This window comes from Netta rufina (assembly GCF_964035555.1).
Source record: "Netta rufina genome assembly, chromosome: 25".
Taxonomy (NCBI): domain Eukaryota; kingdom Metazoa; phylum Chordata; class Aves; order Anseriformes; family Anatidae; genus Netta; species Netta rufina.
In genome coordinates, this window is record NC_140149.1 from 5,886,529 (window position 1) to 5,903,980 (window position 17,452).

Consider the following 17,452-nt stretch of genomic DNA (forward strand, 5'->3'; position numbering starts at 1 on the left):
GGCGGCACGAGGCGGCAGCAGCGAGCCAAGCGAGCGCCTTTCGTTAACCGCAGCGGCTCCCCGCCCTCCTCCTCCTCCTCCTCTTCCTCCCGTCCCCGCCATGGCGGTGCATTACTGCTCGCTGTGCCGCCGCACCTCCTTCACCGGCCGCCGCCACCTCTACAGCACCGGGCACCGGCGGCGGCTGCGGGAGGCGCTGGAGAAGCTGCAGGAGGAGGTGGGCGCGGGGCTGGGGTGGGTGCGGGACCCTCCCGGTCCCCCTCCCGGTGCCCTCCTCACTGTGTTCCCGTCCCGTAGGTGGCGGCGGCGCTGGAGGTGCTGCGGGACGTGGTCGTGGTGCGGGAGGAGGCGGCGGAGCACGAGAGGAGGGTTTGGTGCCCCTGCTGCGGCCACGCCGTGCCCCGGGACTGGCGGCGAGGGGGGCTGGCGGTGCCGCAAGCCGGGCTCCTGCAGCACCTCGCCGGGTAGGGACCGGGAACGGGGCTGGGAGGGCAGCGGGGGGGTGCTGGGGGCAGCCCCGCTGATGGCAGCCCCGCAGCCCCGAGCACCGTCGGGAGACAGCGCGGTTCCTGCGGGAGAACCGAGCGGAGGCGGCGCTGCGGGAGCGCCTGGTGCTGTCGGAGGAGGACCGTGGGCGCTTGGCGGCGGTGCTCACAGAGGCGCTGGGTGCCTACGAGGAGCAAGAGGAGGAGCGCATCCAGCAGGTTTGGGGGTCAGGAGGGCGGTGGGACACCCCCTACCCTGCTGTCCCCTCTGCCACCACCTTCTTATCATCACCATGCTGCTCTCCCCGCAGATAGCGGCCAGCATCCGGGAGGCAGAGCGCAGGCAGCGGGACACGGTGCGGGCTGCCCTCCAGGTTGGTGCTGGACCTGCTGCCTCCAGCTCTGTCACAGCCCCCCCGAGGTAAGGATGCAGTGGTGTGGGCAGCTGGCTGCAGCCAGGACTGCCCTCCCCTGTAGCTTTCAGGGATTAACATTCCCCAAAATCTAAACTATAGCAAGCAGCACGCACAGAGAGTATTATCTCATCCACAAATTGGTACATAAGCAGTGACAGCCACAAGAAGCAAGCATGGTAACTTCTAAACACCTAATGTGATCATACACCAAGAACACTCCTTTTTCTTCTTACTGGGAGGCTCCCAAACACACACACACACACAGTTATTTCTGACTCACCTCTCTTTGTGGCTCCTCTTTTTCAGGGATTCCTCTCACAACGCCGAGCAGCCTGGCCCAAGCAGCATGCAGACAGGACCCGACTTAAATTGGATGGAGTCAGGCCAGGCTTTGACCTTCATTGGCCACCAGGTGGGGGCTGTTATCACCTGATTTTGGTAACGAGTGTGATTTAAACAGCTGCAAGTTCCACTAGCATGGGTTACAAAGCAAAACAAGGGGTTGCAGTTGCCCCAGTGAATCTCTGTTGCTGAAAAAGGCAACTTTGCAGTCAGGCAAGCAACTAGCTTGGAGTTTTAGTCAGCTAGCGTTAGCTTTGGTTTAAGAAAACATTCTTTAAAATACACTGTAAAAAAGCAAATGCTCCTTTAAAGACAATGGAGAAGAGTCTCCCTCTTTCTGCATCAGGACTTGGTACTGGAAGGGAAATTCTCAGGCACTTGTGTACTGGAACGCGCGTGATGGGCAATCTTTGTTCAGAGAGAATCTTGAAAGCATCAGTTTCTAATTAGTGCTTTGTGTTTCTCATGACAGGAAACAGAAGGGAAAGGAAATGTTCACACAGGTAAGTTGCCTGCTACTTGACTCCTTTACTTACTGTCCTACTGAAAACTCTTGAGTTAGAAGTGTCACAGGGAAAACTTAAAGCAATTTTGGAACAGTTACAAGGTGACCAACAGGTGCTTGCTTGCTAAAATACTGACATTCTAAAACAGGAGAATACACTGCAGTGCTATCAAAACTCCGTTGGCACTGCAGAGCCTGTGCACTGCTGCTGTGCAGACTGCATGGTTTTAGGTGCAATCTGTCATGGCCTTAACCAAGGCAGGCCAGCTTCTTCTTAAAAAATGAAAGAGAAGGACAAGCTGCAGGTATGGGGGAGAGGCGATACTCTTCTCTATCTCAAGCCAGGCACTTAAGATATCTTCAGTGGTTCAATACGTTTTCCCTGACTTCTAGGTGCAAAACCTCCCTGGCTGACAGAGGAAGACGAAGGGGATGGAAGTGAAAAGCAAATTGGACCTTCGTATGAGGAATTTCTAAGGCAAAGTGAGCAGCTTGCACACATTTCAGTTAACTTTGAATTAATTCTGCACTGAAGAACCAGAAGGATTTTTAAAAACTAACTGAATAAATTCTTTTAGAGGATAAGCAGAAATTGAAAAAGCTCCCAGCAGACCGCGTTGGTGCCAATTTTGACCATGCCTCTCAGACAGGCGACAGCTGGCTCCCTTCCTTTGGTCGGGTGTGGAACCACGGCAGGAGGTGGCAGTCCAGGTAAGTTTTGGGGTAGCATGGACTGATGCTGGGCTGTGGGTAAGCAGCTTCCTTCTTCTCATGGAGCAGCTTTTGGGGTAGTGAGCGTGCAGAGAAAACTTTCCCATACAAAGGAAGGAATTACCTCACACAGCACTCAATCCAGATGAAAATACACACACTAAGGTCTCAGTCTTGTCAAGGCCAGCTACCTTTCCAGCCTTGCATACCTGTGCTTTTACACATACCTGTTGCACTGGCACTTTAATTCAATACATCTGCGTCAACTAGCTGAAGACTGCTGGGAACCACAGTTCACTGAAATAACTGGAAAATTGAGGGAGCTTCTGTTCTAAAGTATCATGCATAGCACTGTCTTACTTGATAGATGAGGGAGCTTTCGTTATCTCTTTAAAGGCTGCTGCATCCTGACATCTACGCTCTCTTTCAGGCATCAGTTTAGAGCTGAATCAGGGGAAAAGAAGAAGAAAAGGTGATGAGAAGAGGACCACAGAAGAAACCAAGCTCTGATCTTTGTGGAAGAGTAGGCTGTAGGTAGCTCTAGCGTTGCCAGTGCCACGTTTGACATCCATCTAGATGCCTCCAGTCCCCTGGAAGGCGGCCTGGCCACAGGGTAACACTGGGAGCTGAGCACTGTTGCTGAAAGCTACGTTGCAAGGGGCTGGTGCAGCAGATCCAGTCCTGTAAAGGACGTGCTGTGCATCCTGGCGTTGATTTCTGAACTCAGACTGCACAAAGACAGCCCTGCTGTAAACTGTCGGTAAGCTCAGCTTACACAGCGTACACTACACGTAGCGTGACAGCTCTTTGAATAAACTAAGCTTTTGAGAAATTAAAAAAAAATATATCCTGTTAGTAGACCAACTGAAATTCATTTTGGATACAGGGTTACTTCTCACAGCAACTGCTGTCCTGTGCCTGTTGTTTTCATTTCACTTTTTGTGACTTTAACACGTTACAGCTTTCAGAGAAAGGAAAAATCCACTTCTGCCTCACGTCAAGGGCAACTGTGATTAGTCCTCAGTAGAAGAAAGGCTGCCTCAAAAACTTTCCCTATGGGTAGTTATTCCTTCTAATTCAAAGATAATACTTTAACTTTATTCAGGGTTCCTTACCTACACTTCCCCTGGCCTGACTAAGGCTGTTTCCTTGTAGAGAAACGTGGTCATAGCTTGTTAGAGGGAATTTAAGTAATTAAACGCTATACTACCCCCTTTTTTTTTACCTACAGTGCAAGAAATGGTTTTCAGTTTTCCTGAAATTGTACCACCTACAGCAGGTATTGATGTTAAAAGTGTTTTCCCCACCATAAAAGAATTTTTATGGTAATTTGCAATGCCGTATAAATGAAAAAAGCTTGGCAAAACCTGGCTGGGACAGGAAGATAACTTGTGACCCGTCCCAGAATCCAACAGCAAGCATGTGTTAGTAATGAAAAATACACATTCTTGAGAAAGAAGCATGAAAAATTATTTTAATAATTTTATTGTGTGCATCCACATAGGATATATTGTTGAAGAGGTCGCTGGAAAACCTGCAAAGCAAGAAGTCCCAAATCAGACCACCAGTTCAAACCAGTTCAGTCCCAGTGTGCTCTGACAAAGGCAGCAGGCACCCACCTGCCCTAGAGCTCACAAAGCCAGGAGAGCACACACTGCCTTCCCCCCGTGGTGGGCAACACGGGCAAAATAGCAAATTGCTCTTTAATTCTGGAGAGCTGCTGTTTCCAGTAACACTACCCTAGAAGTGACTCGGAGTGCAAGCAACATCCTCTCAGCAGACTGGAGAAATGGCCAGCCCCGAGCACGCAGCTGCTTGTTGGCTGCTGACACAGTAAAACTCAGCACCTTAGCGGAGCCCCCGCTCTCACCTTCCTATGCATCCTCCCCCGCAGCAGGGGCATCTCCACCTTTTGTGTTTCTCGTGTAGATCACTTGGGCTCGGTGCTTGGACACCAGTTTGATCAAACCTGCGGAAGGAGCAGATGATTGAGTGCACATCTCCGGGGGGCTGCTGGGGATCTTGTGCTGCCCACTAAGTTAGAATCGCCCAGGGCCAAAAGATACGCGATAGGCAATACTAGCAGGGTACCAATACCTCACATTAAAAGTACTTAAACAGGTGATATTAACCCAGTAACCACAAGTTCCACTAAAAACTGAATTTGAGTGTTAACAGCACTTTGTTACTAACACGTGTATGCAGGGCTTGCGTTCGAGCCCAGGAGCAGCTGCATCATGGCCCATCCCTCTGACACGACTTCCTCCGCACAGCCTTATTGCTAAACACAGCAGAGTCTGCTCCTTACTTTGCTGCACCTTTGAAATACAAGCTGAGGCAGCGGCTTTTAAAAGCACATGCCAATTTGCATACTTCACGTGCAGCACGAAATCTTGTAGTAAGAAAAGAAAACAACTTCTAACTCGAGCAGCTCGGTGTTTTGTCAGGGTTTCGAGCGCTTACCTTTGCTGAGCAGTTCCTGGAGGGCGGCCCTAGCCAAAGAGCCCCGAATCTTCAGCCTTTCTGAGACAACTGCCGGCGTGATGAGCTTGTAATTGGGCACCTCCTTACACAGCTTGTCGTAGGTGGCCTTGTCGAACAGGACCAGGTTGTTCAGCTTGTCTCGCACCTTCCCTTTGGACCACTTCTACTCGGAGAGAAGAGACCCAAGCACTAAGTCATCTTCTGAGCAGTCACAAAGGGCTGAGCTTTGCGATGCTTTAGCGATGAAACCCCCACACCGCAGAGCCCCCCCGGGACCCCCGCAGGAGGCCGCCGAGGCCCAGGTCCCCCCCCCATCGGCCTCACTCTGCCCGCAGCCGCGTGAGGGGCCTGGAGGAGCCCCGGTGCGGCCCCATCACGGCCCCGCCGCCCCCCTCAGGCCCTCACCTTCTTCTTGGCCTTGCCGCCGGACTTGTTGACGGGATCCTTGTCCTTTTTGGCGGACTTGCCCGCGTCCTTCTTCTTCTTGTCATCCTTGGGCGGCTGCGGGAGGGAAGCGGAGGCGGGACGGTGAGCAGCGGGGTCACGACACCCCCTCAATTCCCCTTAATTCCCCCAAATTCCCCTTAATTCCCCCCAATTCTCCCCGGTCCCCCCGCCGCGCTCACCATGCTGCTGCTGCTCCCAAGATGGCGGCGGCGAAAGGATGAGGCGGGGGGCGGGCGGGCGCGAGGCCGGGGCGGGAAGGGGCGGGGTCGACGTCACTTCCGGCGTCACTTCCGGCTCGGCGGCGGCAGGGCGGTGTCATGGCGATCTTCAGCGTCTACGTGGTGAACAAGGCGGGCGGCCTCATCTACCAGCTGGACCACTACGTGCCGCGCAGCGACACCGAGAAGACCTTCAGCTACCCCCTCGACCTCGTCCTGCGCCCCCGAGACGAGAGGGTCGTCGTCGCCTTCGGGCAGCGAGACGGCATCAGAGGTAAGGGCCGGGTCTGAGGCACCGGGATGGGCCTGAGGGGGAGAGCAGGGCCTGAGGGGACTGAGCAGGGCCTGGGGGGGCCGAGCAGGGCCTGGGGGCACCGAGCTGGGCCTGGAGGGGTCGAGAAGGGCCTCGGGGGAGAGACCCGGGCCTGAGGGGACTGAGCAGGGCCTGGGGGGGCCGAGCAGGGCCTGAGGGCACCGGGCCAGGCCTAGAGGCACCGAGCAGGGCCTGAGGGGGCGACCCGGGCCTCAGGGAACCGAGCAGGGCCTGAGGGGACCGAGCAGGGCCTCAGGGACCGAGCAGGACATGGGGGGGAGACCCGGGCCTGAGGGGGAGACCCGGGCCTGAGGGGACTGAGCTGGGCCTGGGAGGGCCGGGCCAGGCCTAGGGGCAACGACCCGGGCCTGAGGAGGCGACCCGGGCTTCAGGGAACCGAGCAGGGCCTGAGGGGGTGACCCGGGCATGAGGGGACTGAGCAGGGCCGTAGGGGACCGAGCTGGGCCTCAGGGCATGGAGCAGGGCCTGAGGGGGTGACCCGAGCCTGAGGGGGCTGGGTCGGGTCTGAGGACACCGTGAGGGACCGGGCCAGTGCCTCTGACGCCGCCCTCCCCGCAGTGGGCCATGCCGTGCTCGCTATCAACGGTGCCGAGGTCAACGGGCGCTTCACGGCCGACGGTAAGGACGTGCTGGAGTTCCTGAGCAACCCCGCCAACTACCCCGTGTCCATCCGCTTCGGCCGCCACCGGCTGTCCTCCAACGAGAAGCTGATGCTGGCCTCCATGTTCCACTCGTGAGCCGCCGGGGGACCGGGGGGCGCGGTGGGGAGGGTGGTGGTGCTGAGCGCCCTGTCCCCATCCCCGTCCCCCGTAGGTTGTTCGCCATCGGCTCGCAGCTCTCCCCCGAGGTGGGCAGCTCTGGCATCGAGATGCTGGAGACCGACACCTTCAAGCTGCACTGCTTCCAGACGCTGACAGGTACGGGTGTGCTGCTGCTGCTGCTGCTGCTCCGTGGGGCTGCCTCGTGGCCCGACCTCCCTCACTCTGCTCCTTGTGCCTCCAGGGATCAAATTCGTCGTGCTGGCTGACCCCAGGCAAGCTGGGATCGACGCCCTTCTTCGCAAGATCTATGAGATTTACTCCGACTTCGCTCTGAAGAATCCTTTCTACTCCCTGGAGATGCCAATCAGGTAAGGAAGAAGCCCACTTTTAGTAACACACCCTCTTCAAGTTCTACCTGGGCAGAACACGTGCTGCCACGGGCCTTCAGGAGCAAAGCAGACAGAGGGGACAGAAGGGGGAAAACGGGGTATTTGCTGCAGGTACGTGACACTGAGCTGTGCCTTGTCCAGTGCTGTTCTTCTGGAGAAATGGGAGATGCTTTCCCTTGGTATAACCCCAACGTAGCGCCAGAACCTGTAGGAGAAGCTTTAACTTTATTTGACAACCAAGCCAAGGACTGACAGCAGTCAGGCGTTGGCTCTTGCCTGACAGAATCTCTCCTTGAAAGATGCCAAGCCAGTGCAGAGATGCTGTCTGTCTTAGCTTGTTCCATAAGTAAAGTCCCCCCCCCTTTTCTTATTTTTCTGAATATTTCAGATGTGAATTGTTTGATCAGAACTTGAAGCTTGCTTTGGAGGTAGCAGAGAAAGCTGGATCGTTTGGACCTGGATCGTAGAAAACGTGTTCCTTGTTGCCCAGATTCCTTTCTCTAAAGAGCGGGGCCTTTCTCTCCTCCCAGATCTCCCTCTTCCACAGCACAGACTGCATATCCCCAAACATGCTTCGTATCTGCCAAGATAACGTTCTGGCCCATTCACAAAATTTACCTTGAACAATTCATTACTACTGTTTACTTCTGGGCCACAGAACCTTCTCTTGCAGAACCTTCTCTTCCCCTACCCCTGAGTAAGAAAGATGTGGTGTAGGCTCTGTGGCCCTACTGCAGCCAATTGTTCCCTTCCGTTTTGTACTTGTATATATGTATTTTTCCTGTATAGTTCTAACTTATGATTTTGCTAAGGGTTTCTGTGTAGAAGTAATAAACATTCCTTAGAGAGGTGGAGGGCTCCTTGTGTTCTGTTAAAGGGTTGGTGCCAGGACCACCTCACGAGGACAAACTGTTTCCGACGGTTCTGCTTTCGCCATTCTTCAGAAGACAAACAGAGCCCTTGCGACACTGCTCCATTTTTATTTCACAGATAGTAAAAGATCATATAATTAAGTACAAAATGCAATTTGCTTCCATTATTTTAATTAAGACTGACCGTCTACTCTTGCAACCAAGCTGTTCAGCGAAGTACGTGTGGTTCTTCAGGAGTTGAACTCCCCTTTTCCAGTACCCCCAAATCGATACATCTTTCTGGGGGAAAAGTAAGGATATTCAACAAAATCCTGGTTAAAAACTTGAGTCTACTTATTGCCAGAAGTGGTGGGTTGGACAGATCAGTGCTGCCTGCCATCAGCGATATTCCTGCTCAGGCCTCTCTGAGATAGCTCAAGCCCTTACCCACAGCCATAAGAGTTGCAGTTTTTGCCTGAAAACATCCTATGCTACGCATCTTTTACTGATAAAATACAAGGCAATACTAGAAATAGCAGCTATCATAAAACCCAGCTGCAGAAGATGTGTGCCAGTGGCAGCTGCTGTTGCAATGCCTGCTGCAGAGTCAGTTTTTCTAGCAGCTTGCAGAGCACACCCTGCAAATCAGACTTGGCAGCAGCTGCTGCTTTGCAAATCATTAACACTGTACACAGAAATCACACTGGGCAGGATCAGTTCAACAGAAGGAGCTTCTCTAAATGCTTTCCCCTGAACTACCAACCATTTCTTGGAAACGTGCCTGTTCCTAAGTGCTGAGGAGAATCGCATCGCAGCACTCCATTAGTGATCCACTTGTCCAGAGCATAACAACGCCCTAGCTTATAAAAAAAAAAAAATCCTGGGTAAAGCTGTGAAGCTGTACTGCAATAATTATTCAATGATCTGTCTTAGTTCCAGGGCAGAAAGCAGAGAGCTCACACCCAAGCCAACCAAGACAGCCGCATTTACAGCAGCTGCAAAGGATGAATGAGTGTAGAAAAGGTGCACGTCAGTGTCCCTGAACAAGGAGGCTAAATTAACAGTTAATGATTGAGACCAACAATGAGAACAAAACTAAACGTGAGAGCACCTGAAGCCAGCCAGGCATTTTACAGCACTTTCAGTTGAGTGGCTCGGGCCGTGAAAGCTGCCTGCTTCACCAACAGTGCTGGAAAAAGGTCCTACAGTGCAATCACTGCACGTGGGGACTGGCTGAATTATCACATCTCAAGGGATAAAGCAATCAGCAGGAACCTTGTGCCTTCGGGCACATGAAAGCAAATGAGAAGTTGACACGTTTTTATGTAGGTTGCAGCAATAGTTAAACTCACTCCTAGGCCAGTTAAATAAAAAACAAATACAATTTGTGTCAGCACAGGAGCATCCTTTTCACCAAGCTGCTTATCCTCAGTCAGCCTTCCTGGGAATTCGGCCCATTTTGGTGCGGATGTTCCGCAGGAAGAAGAAAGCCACGGTGCTCCCAGTGCAGGTGATTTCAGCCACCCAGAAAGCTGTGGCCCAGCTGTAGTGTTTGGCAATGGTACTGAAGGGCAGTCCGGCCAGAAAGCCCCCAACTGTAAGGAAGAGAAACAGCAAAGTAGCAACACTCAAGCTTCTCAATTTTATCTGTTGATCCTTTTTTTTTTTTTTTTTTAAGTTTTAAAAATTCCTCAGGCCTAGTTTGAACTTAAAGTGCATGACAAAACCCATCGCATACACCAGGAAACGTCTTTGGGACGTCCAACTCTGCTATGTCTGTTTGTTAGCTGCCTTGCCACCTAAGATCACACCGTGCTTCATCAAGAACAAATATGGGTAGTGGTCATTTTCTGGGGAAAAGGGAGATGTGCACTACTCACCATTGGCCATGAGAGCCACGATGGCATGAGAGGTGCCACAGAGGTTGGCAGGGGCACTTTCGTTGGCTATCACCCCGAACAGAGCGATCGGCCCGTAGGAGGAGAACCCGAACACAGCTCCCAGAGTCAGGATCCACAGCTGTCAAAACAAGCGAGATCAGAAATGGGATCTTTGCATCTTACACTGTCAGCCAGCAACTACACAGATTCTACGCAGAGTAAAAGGAAGAGGTTCTGAGATTTTGCAGCTGACACCAGTTCTGGCCTGCAGACAGAAGAGCTCAAGCTGGTGACAGACCCCATGTACCTACAGCTCAGCTGCATCTCCAGCACGCCAGAGTTAGCCAGTGCGAAATTTCCTCTCCTGCAGTTCAGCCCCTAAGCCGTGTACACGACATGCGCCACTTGGCAAGAAAGAACCAGAACATAGAAGAAAGATGGGCAACGAGCCTGCGAAACGACAGAGGAGAGCTGTGAATCAGCTCACTTTTCAAAACGAATCAGGAGACACCTGACTAAAAAAAGCCATTCTCGTTTTAGATGCAAGCAACTGATCAGAGGATCTTAATTTGTGACAAGCCACTAGTTGGTAGCTTCTATGTTACGAAACTAAAATAGCAAACAGAAAAAGCAAAACAGTAACGAAAAACCAAAACCAACAGTTTCAACTTCAGTGTCAGCTTACACTGAAAAATTCTGAGCCAGGTAGTTTTTTAATTACTTGTGAGAGGACAACAAAGGATAAGTGACTCTACCATCTCAAGATTATAGCATGCTTTATACTTTAGGAACAATAAAAGCCATTTCAAGATGCCCAGGAGGGATTAAGTACCATCTTATTTTCCAGATGGGGAACAGAAACAGAGTTAGAAAAGAACTTGCCAAATCTATGCAGATCAGCACCTGCAGGAGCAGGATCACTCCTCCTAAGCATGCTCATAAAATCCGTTAACTGTCCTCAGAGCTTTTCACATAAAATTTTTGAAACAGAGTTTTGAATTCAGACTTTTTACAGTCAGTTAGTGTAGTCAGCTGGTTATAAGAAAGGTTTCTCTTACAAAACTTACAGTAATCTTCTCAGTGCCCTGGTTCTAAGGTCTGTAGTACTAACCAACCTTTCAGGACTGGAAAAAGGCATTTCAGTGAAAGCAGAAACAGGCAGAGGAAGAAAGAAATGCAAGGCAGAAACCTCTTGTTCTTTTAGGCCTGTAAGATCAGCTAGAGGTTGCAAGGCTACAGTCCAGAAGTGATTTTCCTGAGGATGGAAAGAGTAAAATGCAGAAAATAAATTTCAGTTATTTAGCAGTCATTAGGACAGATGCAAATCACATCTATTCTACAGCCAGTAATGCAGACTACCCAAGCCAGTTTAGGCAGCAGCAGTCCAACACGGACTGTGCTAGCCCATTTCTCTCTAGTGCAAAGAAAGAAAATGCACACTGACAGTTCTTGGGAAAGGTGAAGAAAACTGTCATGCTTCCTGTCATCAAATTCTTCACCGTTAAAGGGCTGTTCCTAGAATTTACGTGCACTTTCTGCCTCATTAAAACTTCACCACTTACAAATAGTCAGAATGCAAATCCATCATTTCTCAGCATTTGATTTTAAAGTCGAAATGCAAACGATACTGTTCTCTGTACAGCTTTTTCATCAAGCTCACTGTTCCTGCAGTCTCCTACACAGACGTGTATCATTCTTCCCTTCCTTAACAAACCTGGCAGCCACACTGCACCCAGAACAACTGTGTGAGTTACAATGCTTTTTAGAAAGACTGCCAGCTAGTTTTAATGCTGAGAATCAACACGACAGACGCCTCTTCCAAAATGTAAACACATTCATTATTACTAACCAGACTCCTATTTCTAGGCTGGCTTGAGACTCCAGGATGCTGTCACATTTTTCCCTACTGAAGCTTCAAAGCTTCATTTATCAAAAGCTGTAGGCAACGTTAAGTTCGAATTCTTGCTGATCAACTCAGCAAAATCACCCGATGTTTCCCTGCAGAGGCAGTTCTTATAACACATTGTTATGACATAGACAAAAAGTGCCCAGAGTTACTCTCTGCCAAAATTATTTTTTTTAATCTTTAACTGGTTTACACCTCTCAACCACTGTCCTCCACACAAACATTTCCCTTTAGTTATGATACTATTTTACATGACAGAAGAGGTATGGAAATCTTGAAAATAAAGAAGTAGAAGAACTAAAGAGGCTGAAGCAGTGAGGTAAGGGCAGAACTCAAAGGTAGTTTTGATTGAATTTAAGCAACTGGTTACAATTCAAACTGGTAGATCAAACTCCTTTGGAAAGGGGAGCTTCCCGTTCCACGCTGACTCCCAACCAGCACCTGGTCAGCCTTTGAAGCCCCCAAAAATTAACCCTGCCCGTGTGCACGGCTTACCTTGGGAGAATCGCCCGTGACTGTTACCCGGAAAAGAAACATGGAAACACACATCCCTGCCATCATGGACAGCAGCAGCGTGTGCCGAGGATTCCCATAGCTTGACAGACCGACCTGTAACACGGGAACAAAAACAGAGTCAGAGCCTGGAAGGACTCTTTCCAATTTATATTCGTAGTGGCTAATGCCATCCACACAGACCAGCCTGAAACACGGGTGGCACATCAAAAGCACATCTTGTAGTGAGACTTCTGATTTTGGTTTAAGAAGAATCCACTAAACTAAACAGGAAGCTCTTACAGTGATGAATGATACTTCTCTGCTGTCGGTTGTGCCCTCTTTCTACCCTAAATTTGACTTCAGATCCCACTGCTGGGTTTTAATTATTTCTTCCAGACAGAAGACAACTGTCAGCAACCCCATCTGTCTTTCAACATGGAAATTTGGAGTTTACAGAAAAAAAAAAAGAAGTAAATAAAACAGATGAAACATCTTAAATCTCCCATCACATTATGATCCCTAATAATATTGGCACACACATTTCCCAAAATTCTGAAGACGCTGAAATTGGCACGAGGTTAACTGCCCAGCACATCCCAGTGTCCAGGTGACTTACTCTTGCTACTGCTCTGTCAGAGAGGTATCCAGCAGCAATGCTCCCCACCAGGCCCCCGATCTCCAAGGCACTCATATAGGAACTACCTAGAACACAGGAGAAGCAAAGAACACTGTCAGGTTTGGTCACAACCGCAGAGCTGCTGTGCTTCAGACCACGCTCACTGCGAGTTTCAGGCACCTCTGCTGGACAAGATCCTCCAGGATCTTCCTGGGGCAGGAATACCACCGGGCTGCCGGTCCCAGCAGGGCCCTGGCACGAGGCAGCACTGAGGCATTCAGCACACGCAGTAACTTTTATCAGCACGTTATTTCAACACCTACGTGTCCAAGCAGACAAGGCAAGTGAAAGCACACGGGTCCTTTTGCTGTACCCAGTCAAGCTCTCTGCAATCCTTTCCAAATTGCAAAAATGGAATTTAAAATGGAATTAAAATTTAAAAATGGAACTTTGCGTCTTACCCACAAGCATAGATTGTCCCCTCTCCTGGATCAGGAAGAGCTGTCCCCAGTCAGTGCAGCATGTTTTCACTCCAAAAACGACCAGGTAGCCTGTTGAGAGCACCCAAAGGTACGGCGAGAGGAGCAGCTCTGTCAAAGTGCTGTTTTCGCTAGAAGAACCTGTAAGGGAGATCAGGAGGAGCCTTACTCGTACTGGAGCACAGCCACTGAGCCACACCGACACGGGGGCACTACAGAAAACTGTGCAAGCAAGATTCATGCATGAGAACATCCTTAAAGGGGAAGATACTCAACGCAACTGCTAGTGAATGGCTTCACCTTCCCCTTGTCCTGGTTCTGTAGTGATTACAGAATCGTCTCTGTCAATTTATGCCATATTCATTAAAGATTTCAAAAACAATAATCAAAATGCTACCCCTGGGAATTTTCTGTGTTATGATTGCCAGTAAAGACAGGAAGATTGTGAATCTTTAAACAATGATAATTAAAAATATCTGTTTTTCCAGATTTTTTGCAAACTATTTCAAGCACAGCATACGGAAGACACTACTTATACCGAAGGGATGATGCTGACTTTTAAGTTGTACCTTGATTTTTGCATCAAGTCTTCCCAAAACACCTACACCCCCACTCTCTCCCCAGAGACCACTCTGGGGAAGCAATACTGTTTTCTCACACCAAGAGGTGCAGTCTAACAGCACGGACATCACAGGGCAGTACGGACAATAGGATGAGTTTCCACGAACCTTTAAAATTCTACAGCAAACCTGTGTTGCAATTCTCCTCTACCTGTTCTGCTTTCAGAGAAGCATCATACTCAGTGGTCTGAACAAACATTTACTAACCAGATGTCCTAGGTTAGGACAGAAAACACTGAGCAGAGTCCACCACAAGCCAGGGGTCAAGAGAACCCATGGAGGGGTGAGGGGAGAACTACTTGTCCTCTGGCAACACACAAGAAAGGCTTAAGGAGCCCCTGCCTGCTGCTACTTTTTTTCCTCTCTGTCCAGTACCCCCCAGAATATTCAGCCCGCAGCAAGTGCTGCATGAGCCCCAGAATATTCGGCCCCAAGAAAACCAGGGGGGTACTCTTAGTATGAGGGCTTAATACAGGCAGGGAGATGAAACGGCCATCAGCATCTCAGCAACAGCTCTGGCATTGGTAGAGCAAAGAACAGAATGAAGTGGGGGGCAGACTCCTCCTCTGCTCTGCTGCATGGCACTTGGACAGTTTCAGAAGCCCAAATACAGGCTCCCCTCTACAAACTGTGGTTTGCTGTATGTTTGTTTGTTTTTTTCAATATATATATGTATCTTTTTGTGTTTTAGTTACAAACCATGTTATTTTTTATATATATATATGTAAATATATATAGTTACAAACCATGTTTAGTTTAGTTTAGTTACAAACCATGTTATTTTATATATATATATATATATATATGTAAATATATATATATATATAAAAGAAACTAAAGCACACACACGTTTTTATTTTATGTATGATTTCTAACTAAAAACAACAGCTCAGTAGCTACCAGAATAAAGCTGCTGAACACAATCCCTTACACGTATCCTGCTGAGCAGTAACTTCAGGAAGAAAGGTCTGAGAGCTCGATGCACTGAGAACGACATACTCGTACCAGAACACAGACAGCAGGTACTGCACCATCTCACACGGCTGCACGCTTACAACAAAGTCTCATGCTCACCTTTCTTCCCTTTCTTGGGTCCTTGTTCAATGTTGGGTAGCCCAACATCCGATGGCTCATTTTTAATCAGGACAAGGCAAACAAAAGAGACAACCACGCAGATGAAGCCAGAGAAGGACAAAGTCATGCGCCAATCGTAGTGGAGAGAGACAAGAGCAGCAACAATGGGGCCTAAGCCTCCAGCCAAGTTCATGCTTGTAGACAGGATTGCCCACCAAGTCCCAAACTGGGAAGGCTCAAACCACTGTGCAACAACAAAAAGAAATGGAGTAAGGTCTGAGAAAGAATATCATGAACACGATGTTGCATCTGAAAATCTGCAATAAAGGCCCATAACGAGGGATCTGGGAAAGTCGAACACAGGTCTACAGCACCAAATAAAGTGAGAGCCAACTCTTCTCTACCTTAGCCATGCAGAAAACTCCAAATGTTACAGGAGTGTCAGTCATAGGAGCTTGACAGGTGTTCGTACCATGAGCCAGCTCGGGATTATTTCCATTTCCATGAAACTGAGACATGGGATGGAAGAGAGTGCACGGTTCTGCATACTCACTTGATAGGAGCAGCGTCCTCCTGGAAATGTCTGCTGGCACAGTACCACAAATAAATAAGCAGAGAGTTGCAGGGTAACTTAAGGACTTGCTGTTGCATTAAGTATTAGGCACGATCAGTTCTTTACTGCGCTGTGCCCTCAGAGCCAGAACCATTTGGATGGTTGCTGTCGACAAGAAAATGCCTGAGATCTACATTCACAAACACCTTCAGAAAATACTACGTGTGTTTCCATCATTCAAGAGCATCCATCCTGTGTACACAACCATCTCTGACAGTCCTCTTCTTGCCAACTCCTCTAGCTTGTAGAGTTAGATGCCACACAGAAGGGGCACACAGTTGTTCATCACCCCCTTTCCCACAAGTATGTGCATGCCTGGATTTTATTTATTTCTAAAAATCTTGCATTCACATTACCAGATCACAAGGTAATTTTTAAGTAGGAAGGAAAGTACACAGATATTTCATTTGCATCACTTTCTCTGTTTCCACCAAACCTGAGTGCTCCTAGCAGAATTCAGAAGTGCCAAGGTTTGTGCACAGAGCTAACTAAACTCCTTCCCCTCCATAAAGCAGAAAACGTGTTCCAATCAGATTATCAGAAAAAACAAATGCACGCAGCTTAGAGGCTTGACTCATCCTGCTTCTCCACCTGCTGTTGTTCTACCTGAACAGGCTGCAGTGTGCAATGCCCGGGTTCACTGGGAGTACAGATGCAGAAATGTTTATCACTCCCTTGCCCAGCAGGGAACAACACAGAGATGAGGAGAGCCCCATTTTCATGCTTTAAATACTCAGTCCCAATGAATGGTGTTTTCTGTAACAGGGAAAGTCTGCTACCAGTGGACACTGGGCATCAAACTCAGTTTGAGCTGAGATACCTATGGGATAGGACTAACAAACTCTTTAAGAAAAAAAAAAAAAGGATCTCATGCACAGAACCTTGCCTGCAGGCAGCAGAAAGCAACAGCTGGAGGTGGTTTCGACCTCCTTGGCTCGAAGGAGGCAGGAACAGGCGTGGGTCCTGAATCCCCAGCGCTTCCTGCAGCACCTGCAGCGGCCCCGTGGGCAGAATTGTGACACTTTGGATGTTTTTGGGCACTCACCTTCCGCAGGATCTTCCCGCAGGGCGGCCAGCCGAGCCCCTGAGCCAGCCCGTTGAGAAACCAGAGCCCGGCGAAGGCGGCCACGGAGGAGCTCCAGGAGAAGAGCACGTTGACCAGACCCACCAGCAAGAGGCCGGACGAGAAGAGCCAGCGGGCGCTCAGGCTGTCGGACAGGACTCCGCTGACGAACTTACTGATGGCGTAGGCTGCGGACTGGCTGCTGGTGATGAGCCCTGAAGCGAGACCCAGAGCGAGACCCAGCTGCTCGCCACAAAACCCAGCACAACGGCAACCCCGCAGCCCCCCACCACCCCCGGGCACTCACCCAGCTCGTCCTTGCCCAGCGGCACCTCGGCCATGACGGCGGGCATGACGAAGGAGAAGGTTTTGCGGTTGAAGTAGTAGAGCGTGTAGCCCACGAACATGGCCGTGAAGATGAGGGCCCGGTAGCGCCCGTAGCCGCCCGCCATCCCGCCGCGCTGCCGGGGCGCCGCAGGCCGGGGCGGAGCGCTGGGCGGCCCGGCCCCGCCACCACAGCGGCCCGGGGAGCCCGGGGAAGCGGCTCCCGAGCCACGACCACGGCCCCGTTCCGCCCCCGGTGCCCCTCACGGCCCCCGGGCCCGGTCCCGTTCCCCCCACCGAGCGCGGACTCCGGCACCGGCCGAAGGTCGGCGCAGGCCGCGCCCCGCTGCCCGCCCCCCCGCCACGGCTTAAGGAACGCCGAAATCGTCACAAATTCCCTCATCTTTCTCTTTTTTTTTTCCACAGCAACCACAGCCCT

General features: G+C 50.3%; 4 protein-coding genes across 5 annotated transcripts; 2 read left to right on the top strand and 2 right to left on the bottom strand.

Annotated features, from left to right (window-relative positions):
* The first annotated feature begins 5 nt into the window (after nt 1-5).
* Nucleotides 6-3,250, top strand: CENATAC (centrosomal AT-AC splicing factor). Its single transcript, XM_084301557.1, has 9 exons — nt 6-217; nt 298-464; nt 539-704; nt 797-906; nt 1,208-1,313; nt 1,716-1,746; nt 2,142-2,231; nt 2,327-2,459; nt 2,890-3,250. The coding sequence occupies exons 1-9, from the start codon at nt 101-103 to the stop codon at nt 2,933-2,935; spliced, it is 966 nt and encodes a 321-aa protein (XP_084157683.1). The 5' UTR covers nt 6-100; the 3' UTR covers nt 2,936-3,250.
* Nucleotides 3,251-3,928: 678 nt separating this feature from the next.
* On the bottom strand, nt 3,929-5,639 carry RPS25 (ribosomal protein S25). Its single transcript, XM_084301583.1, has 5 exons — nt 5,570-5,639; nt 5,349-5,444; nt 4,923-5,106; nt 4,330-4,428; nt 3,929-3,993 (listed from the first exon to the last, which is right to left on the bottom strand). Exons 1-4 carry the CDS (start codon nt 5,570-5,572, stop codon nt 4,334-4,336), a joined length of 378 nt encoding a protein of 125 aa, XP_084157709.1. The 5' UTR covers nt 5,573-5,639; the 3' UTR covers nt 3,929-3,993; nt 4,330-4,333.
* Nucleotides 5,604-7,943, top strand: TRAPPC4 (trafficking protein particle complex subunit 4). 2 transcript variants are annotated; one of them, XM_084301582.1, is made up of 5 exons: nt 5,604-5,882; nt 6,501-6,560; nt 6,756-6,859; nt 6,945-7,071; nt 7,481-7,943. In XM_084301582.1, the coding sequence occupies exons 1-5, from the start codon at nt 5,608-5,610 to the stop codon at nt 7,557-7,559; spliced, it is 645 nt and encodes a 214-aa protein (XP_084157708.1). In that variant the 5' UTR covers nt 5,604-5,607; the 3' UTR covers nt 7,560-7,943. The 2 variants fall into 2 exon arrangements, with proteins under 2 accessions (XP_084157708.1, XP_084157707.1); XM_084301581.1 differs by having other exon boundaries at nt 5,663-5,882; nt 6,501-6,675; nt 7,481-7,938.
* Nucleotides 7,944-8,056: 113 nt separating this feature from the next.
* SLC37A4 (solute carrier family 37 member 4) lies at nt 8,057-17,357 on the bottom strand. The gene is made up of 9 exons (XM_084301580.1): nt 16,997-17,357; nt 16,672-16,904; nt 15,014-15,257; nt 13,302-13,460; nt 12,841-12,926; nt 12,225-12,338; nt 11,013-11,078; nt 9,824-9,962; nt 8,057-9,538 (listed from the first exon to the last, which is right to left on the bottom strand). Exons 1-9 carry the CDS (start codon nt 17,139-17,141, stop codon nt 9,372-9,374), a joined length of 1,353 nt encoding a protein of 450 aa, XP_084157706.1. The 5' UTR covers nt 17,142-17,357; the 3' UTR covers nt 8,057-9,371.
* Between the last annotated feature and the right edge of the window lie 95 nt (nt 17,358-17,452).